Genomic DNA, 20,647 nt, shown 5'->3' on the forward strand with positions numbered 1-20,647 from the left:
GTGTATGTAATCTACCACCTGTTTGCTCTTTGCCACCACTCCCGACCTTAGAAGTAAGTAGTGAGTAGTGTCAAACTGCACTGAACACTTAGCTGAGGTTGCTCAGGGGTCCACTCATGCAATTACTGTTTACTATTATTGATTCAGCTTCAAAATCCTCTAAGCTTAAGATTTCTTCATAAATAGGTATTTAGTCAAGCGATCTAGCACTAGTATTGATCATTATCCAGATCAGTTGAGCATTTGTTTAAAAGCATGTTTATTTTTGAGTCCAATGTGAGAAAGTTATTCAATGATAATTCACAACTGTCCAATAAGTAATTTGGACTCTGACAGATTTAATCATAACAGAACACTGTTTATCTGTGTGATGGGTGACCGCAGGACTTTAAACCGGGCCAGAGGGTGTGTATTTTTGTGTGCACCCTGTGATGGATTGGCACTCTGTCCAGAGTGTCATGCCCTATGTCTCCTGGGGTAGGCTCCAGACACCCCGCGACCCTGTGTACAGGATAAAGCGGTATAGTGAGTGAGTGAGTAAGTGATCACTATTGGGAACTACTTATATATTTTGTATACTTTTCTGGCCTTAAGCTTCAGATTGGTAAAAGTTGCTCTAATATAATTCACTTCCACAGTGTACAGCATGCATCATATATTGTACATAAGCTGGTCTTAAATTGTAAAAGGCCTGTGCTCAGTCAACAGCCTTGTCCTTGAAAGTGAAATTTTAATGATGGCCATAATGAAAGTAAAGAAATTTTTCAAAACAGGTCCAGAAAGGTAAAACGTACAACACGATATAAATGTAGCTTATATATATATATATTTTTTTTTTTTTTTTTTTCCACACACACACTATCATGAAAAAAAAAACAGAAATAAATGAACACAGTAACTCATTATCAAACATGATTTATTAAGAGATACAGTCCAGCAATTTGATGTGTTATGACAAAAAAAATACTGTAATTTAAACAGTAAACTGATTAGATGAAGTGTAGAAAATCTATTAAAATTACTAAGTGTCTAAAGGCAGACATCTTAGCAAGATAATTTATACTGATTCTACTCCCATAAATACATTTACATTAATTTACAGTGACACACCGACCACCAGCACAGTCATCTGCTTCAAGTAGCTGAGGCAAACGTTTCATCCAATTCTCAGCTTTTTTTTCGACTCCTACCTACAACTGTTTCATGTTTAAGTTTTTTTTTTTTTTTTACACTGTTAGCATGACTATATCCCTGCTGTGACGTGCAAATCATACTGTCAATAACACTGCACATTGCATTAAGTTAATATGCTGCTAAAACGAATTAGACATGTATTTTAATGTATCTCTGGGAAAACATGTGAACCAGTAAAAAGTATTGATGCATGTACAATAAAAACAGACTTCATTCACGATTCAAAATGAGGGTTATGAATTTTTATGTTTACTTAACTAACAACAGAAATGCAGACAGCCCTTTGTTGGTAGAATGTAATACAATATAAGCCATATGTACATTGATATTTTTGCAGACAGTTCTTCAGTCTAACGTGCTACAAGAACCCTTAAAGAGTTCTATATAAACCTCTACAACAGAATATTTCCCTTACGGAAACTTATAGCCCAAACTACCCCATAGAAACCATTTTTATACTAAAATAAAATGGCAGTAGAAATGAAATAACCTCTAAAATCCACACCAAATTCGTAAAAGAAATAATCTCAAACCAAAACAGATTTGTTTATAAACAAAAGACCACAACCATGTAAATGTACAAAAATATAAAATAATGTAAAACTGCATCTAAGCACCTACTTCATTTAAATTTCCGGGTAACCTCTGTAGCGCCATGACCTTATATGCCGGTAGAGTGAGTCTCAAAGTGGGGTCTGTGAAGCACAGTTAGGGTTACTACAATTTAAAAAAATAAAAAATGTAAAAGTGGTAGATATCCCAACCTATATTACCAACGTTGGTGAATGTATTATGGGGTCCATATAGTATATTCCAATATTATACTGTAGATACACTACCTGCCCAAAATTTCAGAAGGGTCAAATTAATGGCCTGCATCAATCAATGAAAACATTAAAATTATATATATATAAAAAAAAAAAAAAAGAATCCTTCAATACATTATTAAAACAAGCCTCTGGAGGCAGTATGATCAAGGATTGCTTCATTTGCTCAGGCAATAAAATGAAATCAGCTGATGTCAGCAGAACTGACCAGAATCGGACTCAAACCAAGAGAGGGTGGTTTTGGGAGAATGAGCAACACTTTTCACACATTAAGTGGTCATCAAATTGCTTGCTGTAATTGAACACATTAAGTGGTCTTAAATTAAGTGGTAAGTGGACTTGAATTAAAGTAAGGCGTATTTGAGCCAGATTTTTTATTTTGGTCAGGCAGTGTATACAGCATATTATCCTGTTCGACTTGGAGTGAGTGGGTAACTTGAAAATAAGCAGGCTTATGCAAAAGATCAATTTATTTTTATCTCCCTCGTGTGCTGTTGAGCACATCGGGTGACAGATTCAATTTCTTTTATAGCAACAGTGATGCTCTGAAGAGCACCAAAGAGCCTCAACAAACTACCCCCACCACTGCCCCAGGTGTCAATAAATAACACCATTTTTAAACATCTGGGATTAAATTTAAGTCTAATATTTAATATTTAAACAATTAATTATACTATTAAATAGTTGAATATGCAGAAATCCATGTTGAGTTAAACATTTAAACAGGTTTAAATCTTTTAAGAACCCCCGCTGTAGCGTGTAAAATTTTTGTGCTCAAAACAAAATTTTTGTCTCGATAACAGATAAAATGGGGGCTGCATCTCCAATATTAATCACCAAGTCCTCCAGCATCACATGAATCAGTAACATATAACATTTCTAATCAACATTTACAGTAATAAAATCAGTTAGCTATAATTAAAATGCACTTAATATTCTTTTAGATTTCTGTATAACCAGTGTACTTCATAGAAATTGAAATTTAGGTTGTAACAAGTTAGGAAACAACTATTTAAAGTATCATATATTCAAGGAACTCTTCCCCTTTGGTTATGGTAGTGAAGAGGGTTAACAACTCCACAAAGGAAAACCCTAAAAGATCATTTTTTCTGGGGACCACTGAGATTAATCACCACTTGATAAAGACTAGACCTGCCAGCACACCATACCCTAAGACAAGGAAAAGCACCTTCAGTAGCCGATCATGTTTGTCCTCCAACTCTCGGGAGAGGATTTCAAAGAAAGTAATAAAAAGAAATGTGCCTGCTGCCAGACCTTGGAGGACCACAGAAATAATACTTCCTGCCAGGTTCTGGGCGCTCTCAATACCCATTCCCAGGCCAATGCCGATGGGGATCATGAGGCTGACTGTGATGCCCAGTTTGCTGGCATCCCAGAGCTGCAGTCCTGCTTTAGCCACACTCACTCCTAAAGCCATGGCTGCAAGCGTCTCATGGATCGCCACTCCAAGAAAAAGGCTTCCCAGTTTAGCACCATCTTCCTGAAGCCCGAGGGCAAGGCCTTCAAAGACAGAGTGAGCGGAGAGCGCCAGGACGAGGCTCGCAAGCCGCAGAGGTCCTGCACGTGTTAGTTCTGCTGGGTTGAAATGACTGTGGTGATGAGAGTGGTGATGTGAGCGATGATGTGAGCTCCGTGCTGGAGCGATGAACGGTGTGTCATACTCAGAGTCACTGCCTGCCTCCGAGCCACCAGCATTAAATGTCTCAAGGTCAATGAAGGGTGGTTTCTCCTTCCTGAAGGTCAGCACAGTCTGCTCAACAAACACAGTAAGGAAAAAACCAAGCATCATCATGGTCTCGGCCAGTGGGTAGTCAGTGGTGATCTTCAGCAGTGTTAAGATCTGATCCACCTGGAGATAAACAGAACATTTTGAGAATGTGATTTTCTGATGGCATAAAGGTTCTAAACACATTCTAACCTCAGTGTAATTCAGCAATATCAAAGGAACAAGAGCCTGGTCAAACTTAATATCAACACAAAAGTGATTTGGCAGTAGGTGATCACAGCTGTGCCAATATACAGCATGATTGTGAGGGTAATCAGCAAAAAATCATTTTATACACAATATGACAAATTGCTCTGCCAGCAGAAACAGACCCAAAAAAAGCAACACACACTTCATGGCACGTTGGCTAGCTTGTGTGCATTAATTCGTCCATTTGTATTAAAAATGCTTCCCTCCTTCCTTTGTATCTTTAACTGAAAGGTTTTCATTTTTTTAACCTCAAAGTTATATACCACGCTTGCCATGTTTGCTGATGATGTCACCATTTTGAAACAGGGCTAGATGTATGACCTTGGTGAACTTGGACAAGCGAAGTGAAACAGACACTGACATGTCTCAGTGTGGGTATGATAAATATGAGCACCTGTGAAAGCAAATAAATAATTACCTGCTTAATAATAACCTTCTATTTGAACATAAAATGACGGATTAACTTGCACGTGGACAATCGCCCTGACACACCTGCTGACACACATTTTATATCATTTCATACTTCGTGTTTGAAATCATATTGCTGCTTTTAAACCCACCTACACATTCATTTTTTTGATTCCTTCACAGTTTACTTTCATTTTGTACATTCTCTTCCTGTGTAATTTACTTTTCTATTTTAATTCTATTTCATTATGTAACTTAATTTCCATCTTTTTTTTTTGCAAACTTTTATTTTAATTGTATCCTCTAGTTCAATATTTTGATTTGTAGTTAATTTTTTTTTTTTAGGCCATGGACAGTCAATAAGCATTTCACAGCATATACTGTGTATGTGAAAAAATAAAAAATTATTTGTATCTCACTCAATACAATATAAATACAATTAGGCTATGACTTATAACCCCGTATTTGTGGCGTTTTATAATACTGCCTTCTCGTAAGCTATGTTTTCACAGTTCAGTAAACACAGTTCAGATCATTAGCCTGGTCATGACTCGTGTTTATTCTTTGTCTATATTGCTTAACATTATGCCAATTAGCACCTTCTTCATTCACCTAATATTATACAAAGCTAGAGGTTTAACTCAGTGCCACATAATACAGTGGAACCTCGGATTAAGAGTAACGTGGTTTACGATTTTTTTGCAAGACGAGCAACAATTTTTAATAAATTTTTACTTGAAAAACGAGCATTGTCTTAGTTAACGAGCACCGAGTATCATGTTTCACGCATGCGCTTCTTGTTTTAACAACGAGCGTTACGTCATCACAAGTGAGCCAACGGTTTTTCTCTCTCTTGCAGCAGAATTGTAGGTAATCGTCTCTCCTGCTGGGTGAATACACACACGCGCTGTGTGTGTGTGTGTGTGAGATGTGCGTGTGCGCACACACACACACACACACACACACACTAACGGAGAGACCGTTTTTAAAACCGCTTAAAAATTAGCAAGGAACATCGCTAGTCACACTCGCGTGAGTGCATACTAACGGGATTACTACTGTAAAGTAAAACAACAACAACAAAAATTAAACAGCTCCTCACCTTTGAAAACAGTCGTGACAGAGAAGAGTTTGTGTGTTTATTTGGCAACCTGAGAGAAGGGGAGCTGTAAAGCCGAGACCTATCGTCTCCCCTGCTGGGTCTTAGTGCCTGCAGTGTTTTTAAGTGCGTGTGTGTGTTTGTGTCTGTGTAAGGCAGAGAGTTTGTGTGTTTGTTTGGCAACCTGAGAGAAGGGGGCTGTAAACGCGAGCGAGCCCCCCTTCAGCACCCCTCCTCTCAGGTTGCCAAATAAACACACAAACTTCTCTCTACCGCGATTGTTTTCAAAGGTGAGGAGCTGTTTAATTTGTTTTTTGTTGTTGTTTTACTTACAGCAGTGATCCTGTTAGTATGCGCTCACATGAGTGTGACTAGGAATGTTCCTTGCTAATTTTTAAATGGTTTTAAAAACGGTCTATCCGTTAATGTGTGTGTGTGTGTGTGTATGCGCGCACATTTTACACACATACACTCTACATGCACAAACGAAAACCCTTATCTGTCGGGGTTTAATTTTACAAATTTTTTTAAGGTAAAGTACAGGTTAATTTGTTTTATTTTTACTTTATATTTTGTATTAATTATATTTATGTATTTATTTTTTTGGGCTGTAGAACGAATAATTTAAGTTTCCATTATTTCCTATGGGAAAATTAAATTTGGTTTAAGAGTGTTTTGGAATATGAGCCCACTTCCGGAACGAATTAAGCTCGTAATCCGAGGTTCCTCTGTATTCTAAAAATGATAAACTATTCACAATATTAATCTAACTGACTGATTTGATCAGGTGGTCTCTATCATGTCTTTTAAGGTTTCTCAGGAGTTTTTTTGCCATTGTTGCCACCAGCTTATTTATTTTCCCTCTTCCTCTCACTCAATACCGCTTATTTTATTCAGAGTAATGTGGTGTCTGACGCCGATCCCAGGGAACTCAGGGAACAAGCCGTGATACACCCTGGATGGGGTGCCAATCCATCGCAGGGCACACAAGCATACACTCACATACTATGGACAATTAAAAAAAGAACATTTACAGAATCCAATAGCATTCCTTTGGCATGTGGTAGAAGATGATTCATTCACACATGAATGTGCTGGTAAAGATCTGCAGCAATTATCAGAGAACCTTGTCGAAACCATGTAAAGAACTACTTGGACTGGTCTAAGAGCCAGCATGGGTCCTACACAGTACTGTTCTGGTGTTCTTAATAAAGTAGCTATTAGGTAAGCTCAAGAAAGTCTACTATTATTCCACGCACAGTTGTGTTCAATATAACAGCAGTCCAACATCACCAACCAGACCTGTAGGTGTAGTAGGAGCACCAGAAATGTGACATATCAGTAGCTCATACTGTGAGCTGGTCACAGGTGTTACTCACTGACTGTTACAGCAGACAGCGTCGTCACCAGCATTTATATAACTAAGGAAGTTATTATACACTTTCCGCTTAGGATATCAAAAATACCTTCACAAATTTGTATCCAATGTCTTAAGATCATATTGGCCTGGTTTGGTGGCGATCATATAAATCCCCTGGGAGGATTATCTTAACATCTGTTCACCAAAAGTGCATTTTGCAAACAACCCAAAATAACTGTCATGCTGTTGAGTAGAGCCCATGACATGCAGCACAAAAGTTGTTCAGCTCAATGAGATCTAAATGTGTAGCCAGTTTTACGTGTGCGCCGATGCGTGGTAAAATCTCGTTTAAAGGGCCCGTGCCACACCCAGAGTCCAGCTGCTCAAGAGTCCTAATGGCATCAGATTCCAACCCGTGTGCCGGTGACTGCATGACTTTTCAGCAGGTCAAGACCTCCGAAAAGTCCCGGATCTGGGGGTGGAATCCTTAGAAGACCATGCAGGCCCTTCACACACGATGACGTCATACTGCTTGGGTCCTAATAAGGCTTTTGAGCTTTACTCACTTTTTTTTAACACACTGTTATTATTTTGAACACTGATGTATATGAAAAGTGGTGAATACTTGTGGCAGGCTGTGTGACATTGTGCACAGTACATGAGATACCAGTGGGTCTGGAGGTCCAAACAAAAAGGGATCCTGTGGTGTAGTAGTAGACAAACACTCACCTTGTCTCTAACAGCAGGCAGAAGGGCATTGAAGCAGGTGGCCAGAAACACGCCGCCCCCAAAAGAGTTACTGAACGCCACTGCCCTCCTGTACCTCACAGCCTTGTCCAGGTCCGACTGCATCACCCGCACAGGGGTGAGAATAGCGGCCAGCATCAAGCCGAACATGGCCAGAAGGCACAGGATTTTACCTACGACCAGCTCCATGGTGTTGATTTACACTCACAGCGTGCAGTTTATCAGGACAGTAACAGCATGACTCGGATATGAACAGCCTCCTCCATCCATCAGACCTCAGACACGAACTCACTCCCTCACTGAGCAGGAAGAAACAGCAAAGCGGCTTATATACATTTGTGTTGTGACAACGCTTGTTTAATAACCTTACTCTGTGCAGACAGACATTAAAATCACTCTTACATGTTTTCGTGTGTTTAATGCTAAGCTAAACAACAACAAGGAAGCTAGCACGAGACATTGCTCTTACACTTCTCGCTAGCTAGCAGGTTTGACTTCCGAAATGCTAACAGCTAAACAAGCTCAACACACTAACCTCGACACATTTTTACTCAATTGTTATTAATTTACCGTAAATATCGCTCACAATACAAACGCGTCCCCGCCGTTACCTGCGATTTTAACGGATACTTCCGTTTGTACGCATCACCTGTCGTGTTTCTATTTGCTGGTGGGGCTGAATGCCGAATACCTTCCTGTGTCCTATGTAGGGGCACTAACTGACCACAGAGCATAATGTTTTTCTGCACCCTATGTAGCTCCCTAAACGCGTAGTGTTGAGAGATTTAAACCCAGCCTACACTACAGGACGTTTTTAGGATAGAGTGAGGTGCTACTGGAGGATTAGTAATGCCCCCTTGTACTCTTCGCCTGTCCGATCATTTAGCAGCCGTGTCCAGGGAACATTTAATGCAAAATGCCCATTCTTCAATAATAAAAATGATAAATAATAAATATAGTTGCAAAGCAACGATGATCGGGCCCAAGCATCTGTGCCATCCCCAGTAGGACATAGGGCTTGGGGACATTGTGTAGCTCCTACTTTAAACGTGTTACAGCGTTTCTTACTGACTGTAACAGTAGGTAGTATTATCACCAGTTTTTATATAACGAAGGAAGTTATTAACCACTTTCTTTTAAGGCCTTGCCGTCCACAATTCCCTGAGATCATATAAAGTACATAAGAGTAAAACATCAAATTCCATTGGGTGCATTTTGCAAACAAACCAAAATAACTGACTTGGAGCCCATGACATGCAGCGCAAAAGTTGTTCACCTTAATGAAATCTAAATAACATGGGATCTGGCTTTACATGTACATGTGCAAGTGTGTATGAGCTATGCAGCAAGATTTACCTGTGATGTCCCCTTGTCATGTCCCCTTGTCATGCTTAGGGCCCAGCCGCTCAGGCATCCTAATAGCAGTAGACTTCAACCTGTGTGCTGATTTCTTATGACAATTTGAGCATGTTAAGATCTCCCTTGGATGTAGGGGGAAAAAAAACTTAGAAGAACAAAAGGGCCCTTCACAGTATCCATTATTATGATGATGTAGGGGTTAATGTCACAAGTGCTTGGGCCCTGAATATAGTTCCAAAACAACAATTATCGGGGCCAAGCACCTGCACTATCTCTACAAAGACGCATCAAAAACACAGATTATCACATGCATGCATGTTATCACAATGAAGTGACTTAGCCATATTAACTGAGACATGAAGGCTTTAATCTGAATGACATTTGTTTATAAGTACACTCAAATATCAAACGCCTTTGACATAAGTTGATGCTTATCATGTCATAGCAACACTATGACAAAATATATTTACTATATAATTATACATAACAAAAAATTATAGCCTCTTCCAGTTTCTTTTTATTCGCCATACTACATCTGAAATGTTTGAGATACAAAAAACCCATTGCAGTTTTGCATCCTCAATGTCCTCAGATCATACTGGCCTGGTTTGGTGGCATATAGTAAATTCCATTGGGTGCCTTTTGCAAACACCTCAAAATAACAGACTTCATGTTGAGAACACCATGACACACAGCATCATTCAGCTCAAGGAGATCTGAATGTGTACCACGTTCACCTTGACTGGAGCAGGCGAAAGAAAGTTACTTAGTTTTACGTTTATACATGCAAATATGTATGAGCTATGCAGCAAGATTTTCCTGTGGAAGGCCCAACTCATTCTATTGGCCACAGATTCCTACCTGTGTGCTGATTTTCATGGCTTTTTGAGCATGTTACGACCACCAAACAGCCCTGGTTTAAAAAAAATGGCTATAAGAACAAGAGGGCCATTAGCACTACTAGTACTTGGGCCATATTATTAATAATAATAATAATAATTATAATTATATCACAGCATGATTATGGACAAAAATACCATAGACCAGAGGATCACAACCATTATATCCTACTTGAAATCTGACATTTAATTTTCATATCAACAGTGTACATATCTTTTACAAACTTTTCGTGCCAGCTTTTTACTGCAGAATTGTAATCACTTTGTGTTGTTCCAGTCCATAAAGTAGTGACTCATGGCGACCCATTAGCATGTATTAGTTACACAGAAATGATGATAATAAACCAGGGTAATGTTTCTGTACATCCGTACAGACTTTTATAGGCATCTAAATGGCCAGATAAAACCTAAAAAATTTGGCTACATTGGTTTCTTCAAAGACAGGCAATGTTGGGGAGGATGACGGGTGGACACGCATGCGCTCCTCGAGATGTTGATTAGGTTTAGTCCCTGGAGTTGGAAATATAACAGATCTTAAAAAGAAGATAAAAAGAAAACACGAGCCAATCTTCTCCATGTGTCCCACACGATGTCTCTGTTGAGGGAGAAAAAAAGAAAAGCAGAAGAGATCATAAAGGGTGGTTTTAGACATTATATATATATAATCACAGTTAAAACTTGATAATTAAACAGCATGTCATGTGACAGATATGTATGCATGTTTAACAAAATGCACTTTAGTAATTATTTATTCCATTTTATTTTAGGCTCCTCTAAAAAAAAAAATGATAAGATAAAATTAAAACTTGCAGATTATTGAACTCTAACATCATTTTTAAAACCTCATTAAACCTTTACTTCTAGCACAGCAATTCATTTGTTCCCCAAACAGAGCTTGGAATTAAACTTTGATGTATGCATAGATAAACAGTCAAAAACATACACTGTATTAATTTTTAATTGTTATTTGCAAAACTGATATTTTAAAACTTTTACACACTGTCACAGACTATTGATCCTATTGATGGGATGGGGGGGTGATAGCAGCCCCTAAGGAACTTCCACGAGTTGTTTGCATCTACAAATGTTTGTAAGAGCCGCGGTGCATTAGTATCTGCGGAAATTCATAACTAGAATGTTTGTAAATCGGGGACTGTATTTTCTTTAAATCCATAGAAATACAAACTTGTTCACTTGGTAAATCTATCACTGTTTGAAGGCGAAAATATATACACGTCACTCTTTAAAGGATTCATGTGGAGATATTTTTATGGTAAATTGTTATAAAAGACGAGTCAAGCTAAATACAGCATCTGTTTTACTTGGAGGCATTCTAAACCTAACCTTGTATAATAAAGGTTCCTAAAGCATGGAAATAATAAATATACAGAGCTCAAATAAATTTCCTACTTTATTAAGTGTAACACATGGTCAGTTCACATGTTCGCCCTAGATATTTTTGGTGCTGCAAGTTGCAAGGCTTTCTACGTTTAGCAATACAGGATATGCTTCAGAAGTTCCCTGCACTATATCCTTATTCCATTACTACAAGTTAATCTTTTTCAAATCTTTGAATCGTTCCTGAGCACTATTAACCTTTTTAAGACTATTAAATAAAACCAATATCTAATCTTTCTATTGTTTTTAAATTTCAGTAACCATAATCACAAATCTTCTGATGCAAATGCTATACGTGATCTCAAAACATATTTTCTAGATATTCCCAAACCTGGTAAGCCGATTAAAGCTCTTTTTCATAAAAAGGTTATGGAAAAATTTTTGGTGGTTACACATTACTTAATGGAAATTAAAAATAGAAAAAAAAGTAGCACTCATGGCAACACAAACTAAATTAATTAGAATGTATACATTAAGTTCACGTAAAAGTTTATGAAGTCTTAATCGGTCATTAATTAAAGTTTTTCTGGGATTTTAATATCAAATTTCCTAAACATGAAGTTATTCATCAGCATGGAAAGAATTTCAGATACACAAATTATGAAAAAAAGAAAAAAGTGAATAAATAAAAAAATTACCTTCATAAAAATCAGACTACGGGTATAAAAATAGAAAAATGAAAATGCTGATATTTACTTTCACAATTAAAAAAGGTTAAAACAAGCAGAGCTGTAATGAATCTGCCTGAAAGAGGACACAAACATATCTTGTCTCATGCTGAGTGAATAGGATAGTTAAAGAGAAAACATCTCTCCAAGGAGGTGAGACTCACAGGAAATTAGCAGAAAATGGCAGCATTTTTGGGTCACCAACTGATGTGGGGCTGCAAATCTACAGTTAGACACCACCTCCATGACAGGAAATTAAAACCCATCTGAACAGTAATGCCTGCATTTAAAGTTTACCAGACACTACAATTTAGTGTCAGATAAGAATAACATACAAAGGTGGTCTTAGTCCGGTGGAAAACCTGCGGCTTTTCTTTAAATGACCTTTTAACCTTTTTAGGACACACATCACCATGAATTTCTTGCAGAACAAAGATTTTAAATGAAAGTCTGAGAGACTGCAGATTAAAATATCTCTAAGCTAATTCTGGTACAATACCTCAGATGGGAACATTTATGTTTAATATAGTACAAGGTCTCTTAGAAATAAGCTGAAAGTAAAATAAAAGAAACTCGACTTGCATCTGGCAAGAAGCTAGGTGTAACTGGATCGTCCAGCAACTCAATAATCCATTTACATTTAGGCTTTTGGCAGACGTCCTTATCTAGAGCGACTTACATTTGTATTTAATTATACATGTGAGCAGTTGAGGGTTAAGGGCCTTACTCAAGTCCCCAACAGGGAAAACAACTTGGCAGTCGTGGGATTTGAACTTGGGACCTTCCAAAACGCAGTCAAATAACCCTGGAGGAGGTAAAATTCTGTATTGAGGAGTCTCCTCCTTAATTGTTCTGTATGTTCCACTCTAATTAAGCATTATGAGACTCTGTGCTGTTATGGTGGTAAGTCACGTTGCACAACGTAATAAATCTAGTCAGGGGTGCCAACTACTGTTACAATTTTCTAAGGGTTTTTAATTAATTTTCCTATATTAAATTTACTTAAATTACAAATATTATTGACAGAGCCAATTACTTGGATGGAAAAACTTTTTTGGTAATCGCTACAGTAGGAGTTCTGTTCCAAGAGCACATTCGTAAGTTTGATTTGTTCTTAAGTCAGACAAAGTGAGTCTTCTACACTTTTGTCACGAATATATGATGTAAAGAATACCAATCCACTTGACTAAATTTGTCCCCTTTCCCCACACTGCAAAAAAACATCACCGTGCCTAAGGAACGCAATTTGTTGTCTTCGTGTCTTTAAATCGCGAGGGGAATCCCGAATACCATTTTGTCTCAGAGCTGTTTTCCACTGTATTGGACTGTGAACTCTGTTGTGTTGAGGATTTTCCGGAATAAGGGTTACTCACCATCAGGACAGCAATTTTCTATCACCATGCTTACGAACTGATTCAGCGAAACCGGTGAGGCTGACTCATTTCTCCCGCACAGCCACACACATACAATATACCGGACATTTGATAAATTCTTCTATACACTCACTTACACACTGAAATAATTGTATATAATTGTAAATATTGGTATCTGATGCACTGCAGTGTCTATTTGTTCAATACACGTGAGCAACTTCCATGATTGAACCCGGCATTGGAATCACAGTCTGTTAGTATCTGCAAAAATTCGTAATTCGAAAGTTTGTAAGTTTGGGACTACCTGTTTTAATAAGAGAACCAATAATTAAAGAGCTGACAGCATGTTTCATTCCCAATAACAAAATTGAGAATTACCGCTTTATTTGTCATTGTTCTTCGTTACTTGCACTAGGAGGCCGGCTCCGGATTTGACTCCTCAACTGCTCGATGAGCTCAGGATTCTGCTGCTGCATTTGCTGGGCAAACTGCTGGCCACTGTGTAAAGATAGAAAATGTTTCACTAAACATCTAACCATACGTGAGCAATTTTATGTTGGCTTTAAAAGAAAGATAAAATGAACATTACGCTTGAATAAGGCCAGATATGTCATTTGGAGGTCCTGGGGCTGGAGCTGCAGTGCTACCCACAGGCCCGTAAGACCCGGACATCATTCCTGACACACTGACGAGAAAGGTACAAAAAAAATCTAAACCTGAGTGTTACCCACAAGAAAGCATATATTAACAGCAACAATCACAAAAGCAATGTTGTAGTCAATTCCAACACTACTTCAACTTAAATATCTGTTCTTAAAAGATAAATTAATCATACTCACAGCTGTTGTACTTGTGGGTTATTCATTAGATTGGAAGCCTTAAAAAAAAAAAGGCAGTAATCTGATTATCTTGCTGCCTACAATAGACTGATATATGCTAACTGGCCAAAAGTATGTGGACATATATATGAGTGAATATCACATTCACTATATGTGAATATCACACTAAAGCACGCAATGGTATGTAGCTTTACACAACACAAGGCGAGCTTTATGAAAGACATAAAACAACTCGCAAGTCCTCTACATAGCCCTACCCTAAAACCCCATTAAACACCTCAGAGAAGAAATGTGCATACAACTGCAAAAAAATTAAAGTTATTATGTCAGCATAGCAAGGATTAAACCTGGACCATGATAGTTAACTCAATTTACATATTTAATAGCGAGATCTTCTCAAACTTTCGGCCATATTGTATATTTTTGACTAAGGAAAAATACCCACCATGCTCATAAAACCGGGATTACTGAGCAAACCAGCAAGGTCAACTCCACCCATACCGCCTGTCTGCAAGACCGAAATCAAGACAAGAGAATTTAACATTTGTTTTTAATTTCCAGTAAACGAATGGAATGGTAGACAAGAACTCACTGGGCTTGGTGTTTCTTTCATTTTCTGCTCAGCAATTTTCAAATTTGATTTGTACGTTTCGTTCTCGGGGTCCATCTCCAAAGCTTTCTTGTAGTAGCCCACAGCCTCTGTGTGTTTGTTCAAACTTGAAAGTGCCAGTCTGTTTATAAGAAGAAAATACAACAGATCTTATAGCATTAATCTCACACCATACAAATCCTCAATTCAGATGACAGACACAAGTCCAAGGAATTAACGTTCATCACAGAAATAACAAACCATTCAAATACACGAGCATCACAGGTGTAGATTAAGTGTTTTTTTTATTATTTTTTATGAAACCTACAGCGCTTGATAGGCAAAGGAAATCTGCCGCAAATCTGCATTTTGAAAAGGCAGAGGTTGAATCAACCTACAGATGATTTATGGTTGCTCACTAATCTAGCAACAAGAAAAAGATTATAAAAATATATATTTAATAATAATAATAAGAAGAAAACAAATAACAATAATAATGCTCAAGAACACAGTTTCTAACATGTTAATTTCCATCAAATGCATGATTTACATATCCTTGGCAAGCACTACAAGGCCAAATATTGCAACAATTATTCAAATAAAAAAAGGTGCATGACCTGATGATTCAGTAATACACATAATATACATACTATATATAGACCCTAATATATGTAGGTACTAATATTTAGTTACTTTTGAAGATTTATTGTCTTACCCCATTCGTCCGTATGCTTTACTGTAGTTTGGATCAATTCCAATGGCACACTCGCAATCTTGAACTGCTCCAGCGTAGTTACCAAGTTTGCTGTATGCAGCAGCTCTGCGGACCAGGAAACAAGCACAGCGCTATTTATAAAGCGCACAATTTGACTTATACCAACAGTAAATCAAAGAAGCAACAGCAGTTACCTGTTGCAATAGTAAACTGCATTGTGTGGATTTAGCTGAATGGCTCTGGAGTAGAATTCCACGGCTGCACTGAAGTTTTCCACCTTCATCTGGTCATTTCCTGTATAAAATACATTTCCGTCATAAACAGAATTTGCACAAAAATTTTACATTTTTATTTTACATAATATGTTACACAAAGCCCATTAAAGAAAATTATACAACAGATTTTATGTCCATACCATCACTTTTCAGTTGTTCTGCCTCTGCTATCTGATCGACTGTAGGCGAACTATTATCTGAGGTGACTTTAACCTGAGGAGTATCTGCTACCTGCAAAACCACATACAGAGCTCATGCTGTCTGTTAACCGCATTTCTAACATGATTTTGCAAAAACAGCTCTTACAAACTAGAGACAAAATACTTGTGGACACCCAATTATCGCAGTGAAAGTGGATGTGTGTGTGTGTATATATATATATATATATATATATATATATATATATATATATATAGACACATCCACCTCTAGTCATACGTCGACAGACTTATGGCTTTAAGTTGCATATTACCTTGACAGTTGCTGCTGCAAATAATTCTGGTAAAGTCTGAGAAACTGCTAAACTCTGGTCCTCAGTCGAGACGCTGAAGGCTGTTTCTAGACACTGAATGGCAACTAGAAAGCAGTTTAACATGGAAGAGAAATTACACATTAGTATTATAGCCATATTCAAAAAATTTACTTACACCTCTTATAGAAAGTACCTTCTAAACTTTCTTGAGCATCTGATGACAAGCCCCCAGACGTCAGCTGGTCATGGAGGAACTGGATAATGGAGAACGCAAGTCTCTTTGTATCTGTCATTGTTAGCTGGAGGTTAGGAACACTCCAGGTATTTATAGGAATAACTGAAAGACAAACCAATAACAGATAAAGAAATCATTTATTTATTAATTCGTTCATCCTCAATACTGCTTATACTGTTACAGTGTCGCGAACAGCATGGAGCCCGAACTGAAGACAGGGTGCCAATCCATCAACACAGGGTAAAAATCCAACACAGAACACAAACACACCTGCGGACAATGTGGGACGACCAATTAACCCAATTAACCTGTCTTTAGACTTTGAAAGGAAACCGGAGTACCTGGAGAAATGGGGAAAACATGCAAACTCTGCGCACACACAGACCCAAGGCAGGAATCATACCCACGAAACTGAACGCTACAGCGCTAACCACTATGCCACCTGGAATAAGGGTTCAAATCCCACCTCAGGTCTGTGTGTGTGTGGAGTTTGCATGTTTTTCTCGTGCTTGGTGGGTTTCCTCCTACTGTCCAAAAACAGGCAGACCCAAGACGCAAATCGAACCCTCAACCCCTCAAAGTGCGAGGCCACAGTGCTAACCACTATGTCGTCTAAAAAGTAACAAATTAATTCTAACATCATTATACTGATATCATTGTGAAGACCATGATCCTGAGTGCAGCAGGAAAGCATGGTGTTCCTGGAGATCTGATGATTCTAATCATGGTCATCATCAGGGATTTACAACTAGACGTGTTTGATCTCATCATTGATTAGTCCCTGTGGCTTTAATCAAATCTAATCATTACGGCCTTATTGAGCTAAAGAGTGTTTTAAAGCAGTTCTGAGCACAATATTTTGACTGACAGCTACACGTGATCTACATAACACAATACCCACCAGTTAAGGAAAGTTAAATCCAGTGCTAGATCGCAATATTACAACTATCAGCAAAATATAACTACTTTTAACACACTTGTAGTGAGTGTACAGGAATGCCACGACAGTTGCTGCTGGTCTGAGCCGTGAGAACATTCTAGTAAACACGGCTAGTTTTGATGCTGGGTGACCAAACACGGGTCCCGGCGTCAGCTAAACGCTACAAACTGATGCAAATTAACGTTATTACCGATTTAAAATATAGTAATTGTCCAGATAACCCCTGATAAAGTAATAGCAAACCTGCCTTAGCAGTACACCAGGAGCTTGGCATTGTTAACTAGCCGGCTAGCGACCTTTATTTCGTAGCGTTCCGCTGTTAGCCAACAACAAAAGAAAGACTATTATATATCAATTATAAAATACAGCCCATAAAGAGTTAGACATGACCTACACCGTGTTGTTGCTAATTTATTGATAAGTCTTAACGGCTAGCTCATGTTTATAAAGCTTAAACTACAACACTTACTCAACGTCCCACTGCACGCGCTCCTGTCCGCTTAACCGCTATGCTGCGCGAGTTGGCCCTGCCACACGTAGCCCCGCCCCTCTTTACACAAACATCATCGCCTCGTCATCTTTTCTTCCCTTCTTCTATTTTTGCTTACACTAACAACAACAGACCGGTCAATCGCCGCCACCTTCTGGTGTGGAGTAGCACCTGGTCGTTTCCTCAAAAAGTGGTGCTGCGCAGTCATCTTGGAGTAAGGGGCCATCTCCAAATAGTTCCCACAATGTTGGGAGCATGAAATTGTCAAAAATGTCTTACTGCTGTAATGCTGAGGCATTAAGAGTTCCTTCACTGGAAATAAGGGGCCAAGCCTATTGACTGAAAAACAACCCCACACCAGCTTGGACTTCCAACCTGACAGCCCACCAGTGCACAAAGCAAATTCCATATAGACATGGATGTTCGAGTCTGGTGTGGAAGAACTCGACTGGCCTGCCATTCCTGACCTCAACCCGATAGAATACCTTAGGGATGGATTATTGCGGAGACTGCGAACCAGGCCTTCTCGTCCAACATCAATGTCAGACCTTATAAATGCACTTCTGCAAGAATGGTTCAAAATTCCCATAAACACACTCCTAAATCTTGTGGAAAGCCGTTTCAGAAAAGTTGAAGCTGTTATAGCTGCGAAGAGACGAGCCAGGCCTTCTCATCCAACATTATATTAAACCCTATGGATTAAAAAAATTCAATGGTACTCATGCATATGCATGTGAAAGCTGGTGAGGGAATACTTTTGGCAATTTAGTGAGTATATACTGTATAATGTTTGTTTGTTTGTTTGTTTGTTTTAGTTAATTCTTTATTTTAACCAACACATTGTCCAAAACAGTATAGTCAGGCAGGATAGAAGGAGCAGTAAATAGCAAATAACAAACAAGCCAATAAAAGAAGATAAAATATTAAATAGGGCAGCACGGTGGGGTAGTGGTTAGCACTGTCACCGTGCACCTTCATAAAACAGAATAAGTGGTATAGATGATAAATGAAGCAATAAAAGAAGGGTTAATGTGAAGGAGCAACAAAAATCTATACCATATGATGCACATGAATGTAAAACTGGAGTTTTATTTTTATTTATTTAATACTTTAAAATATTTTTAAATATAATTTTTAATACAAGAAAGGGGGTATACTATTATAAAATTTGCATTCATTAATAAAAACGTACTATTATAAACACTAAATTTATTATAAAAAAACTTTTATAATATATAAAGATATTTTATAAATATATATATATATATATCTTTATTTTATAAAATAGATTAGTTGTACCCAAAAGAATGTCTTTAAAAGAAAAAACAAAACTTAGGACACACACACACACAAAAAAAAAAAAAAAACTTTGGATAAAAACAAGAATATCTGTACAATCAAAGCAAATGCACAACTGTTTCAGGAGCAGAGTTACAGAAAGAGCAGCTCATGTTAAATCTTAAAGAAACAATTTAAATGATAATAAATAAAAAACACACAAAAAATTCTTACATACTTTTCTTACATACTTCTTTCTACAAGGAAAAAAAAATATGTTCGAAAATTTCGCCACTGCAATTTATCGTGGTTGTATATTTCAAGTGAAAATGTAATCCAAGCATTTAAAATTCAATGCAAAAATATTTAAGTCTACATTGCAGTTAAAAAATATTTTCAAGTGTTAAAAATACAATCATTATTATTTTTCAATCTTACAAATAATTCAGGTCGACAAAATTCAGGTAACAAAATTCAGGTAGCAAAAATTCAGGTAATAAAATTCAGGTAACAAAATTAACTAAAATAAACAAACAAACATGTTCTCCTTAAACAAATGGCAACCCAGAGCAGCAACACAAGGGCTCACTAGGGGGCGTTGCATGTCATGTCTCCTCTTTCTGTTTGACTGCTGGATGTGAAGAGAAATCCTTCATGATTAATATAAATGAGTAAATGCAAAAATACCATAATACACGAAATTTATAAAATCATGAAATTGTGAGTGATGTGATGTGTAGGGAACACTTATTTTGCACTCTACACTTTAATGTATTGTTTTGTAGTATATTGTTAGGTTCAAAGGGGACACGAAACTTTAACTCACCAATAGACAGGTTCCCATCTGCTCAGATTGGCCAAGCGATTGGTTTGGACCATTTATTTGTTTGTTTGTTTGTTTGTTATTTCTTAAATGCAAAGAGATGTCCTTCCTTGGACCATTTTGGTTGATACTAACCACTAAGCTGCTATAAGAGATGCTCTGGCCCTGTCGTCTAAGCCATTACAACAAGGCATAAATCAAATTTGCTCAAATCCTTACACTTGCCCATTTTTCCTACTTTGGACACATCAACTTTGAGAACCTATTTTTTTACTTGCTTTCTAATCTGTCCCACCCTTTAGACACGTACCACTCTAACAAGATATCTAATTTACTAAGAGTGGCACATGTCTAACAGCGGATATATTAGGCAGATAATATTTAATATATAGGCAGATAATATTGATTATATAGGAAGATAATAGTGATTATATTTTTACCCCGGTGAATAGTGTAATTTAATAATTGCATTTAAACTATTTGCTTTTTCTCTTGTTATAAGCCATGTAGTAAGGTTAGGGTCATAAATAAAAACAGCTGAATCACAAATATGTGCATTGTATAAATTATAAAACAATTAGCTCCAGCCCACTCTACTGTGCGTCAACTGTGATTGATGCGTACTTGGTCCAATCAGAGGACTGGACCGCAGAGTGGGTGGAG

The 20,647-nt window shown here is 37.6% G+C and overlaps 2 protein-coding genes across 6 annotated transcripts; both read right to left on the reverse strand.

The window, feature by feature from the left end:
- Positions 1 to 899: 899 nt before the first annotated feature.
- LOC128543457 (zinc transporter ZIP3-like) lies at positions 900 to 8,318 on the reverse strand. 5 transcript variants are annotated; one of them, XM_053513894.1, is made up of 3 exons: positions 8,202 to 8,318; positions 7,614 to 7,930; positions 900 to 3,891 (listed from the first exon to the last, which is right to left on the reverse strand). In XM_053513894.1, exons 2-3 carry the CDS (start codon positions 7,818 to 7,820, stop codon positions 3,151 to 3,153), a joined length of 948 nt encoding a protein of 315 aa, XP_053369869.1. In that variant the 5' UTR covers positions 7,821 to 7,930; positions 8,202 to 8,318; the 3' UTR covers positions 900 to 3,150. The 5 variants fall into 5 exon arrangements, with proteins under 5 accessions (XP_053369869.1, XP_053369868.1, XP_053369872.1 ...); XM_053513893.1 differs by having other exon boundaries at positions 8,243 to 8,296; XM_053513897.1 differs by having other exon boundaries at positions 7,614 to 7,922; positions 8,243 to 8,293.
- Positions 8,319 to 9,335: 1,017 nt separating this feature from the next.
- Positions 9,336 to 17,933, reverse strand: sgta (small glutamine rich tetratricopeptide repeat co-chaperone alpha). Its single transcript, XM_053513779.1, has 12 exons — positions 17,863 to 17,933; positions 16,412 to 16,555; positions 16,219 to 16,322; positions 15,887 to 15,977; positions 15,666 to 15,765; positions 15,472 to 15,576; positions 14,760 to 14,898; positions 14,613 to 14,675; positions 14,168 to 14,205; positions 13,918 to 14,013; positions 13,707 to 13,826; positions 9,336 to 10,484 (listed from the first exon to the last, which is right to left on the reverse strand). The coding sequence occupies exons 2-11, from the start codon at positions 16,509 to 16,511 to the stop codon at positions 13,718 to 13,720; spliced, it is 945 nt and encodes a 314-aa protein (XP_053369754.1). The 5' UTR covers positions 16,512 to 16,555; positions 17,863 to 17,933; the 3' UTR covers positions 9,336 to 10,484; positions 13,707 to 13,717.
- Between the last annotated feature and the right edge of the window lie 2,714 nt (positions 17,934 to 20,647).

Source organism: Clarias gariepinus, chromosome 15, assembly GCF_024256425.1.
Source record: "Clarias gariepinus isolate MV-2021 ecotype Netherlands chromosome 15, CGAR_prim_01v2, whole genome shotgun sequence".
Taxonomy (NCBI): domain Eukaryota; kingdom Metazoa; phylum Chordata; class Actinopteri; order Siluriformes; family Clariidae; genus Clarias; species Clarias gariepinus.

What these genes read in the sequence shown, in the direction of transcription:
- sgta (XM_053513779.1), bottom strand. Translation starts at nt 16,511, where the DNA reads ATGACAGATACAAAGAGACTTGCGTTCTCCATTATCCAGTTCCTCCAT. An exon ending in TGAAAGAAACACCAAGCCCA is followed by an intron (nt 14,676 to 14,759) that starts GTGAGTTCTTGT and finishes TCGGTCTTGCAG; the next exon opens with ACAGGCGGTATGGGTGGAGT. An exon ending in ATATCTGGCCTTATTCAAGC is followed by an intron (nt 13,827 to 13,917) that starts GTAATGTTCATT and finishes ATCTTTACACAG; the next exon opens with TGGCCAGCAGTTTGCCCAGC.
- LOC128543457 (XM_053513894.1), bottom strand. Translation starts at nt 7,820, where the DNA reads ATGGAGCTGGTCGTAGGTAAAATCCTGTGCCTTCTGGCCATGTTCGGC. An exon ending in TGCCTGCTGTTAGAGACAAG is followed by an intron (nt 3,892 to 7,613) that starts GTGAGTGTTTGT and finishes GTTTATCTCCAG; the next exon opens with GTGGATCAGATCTTAACACT.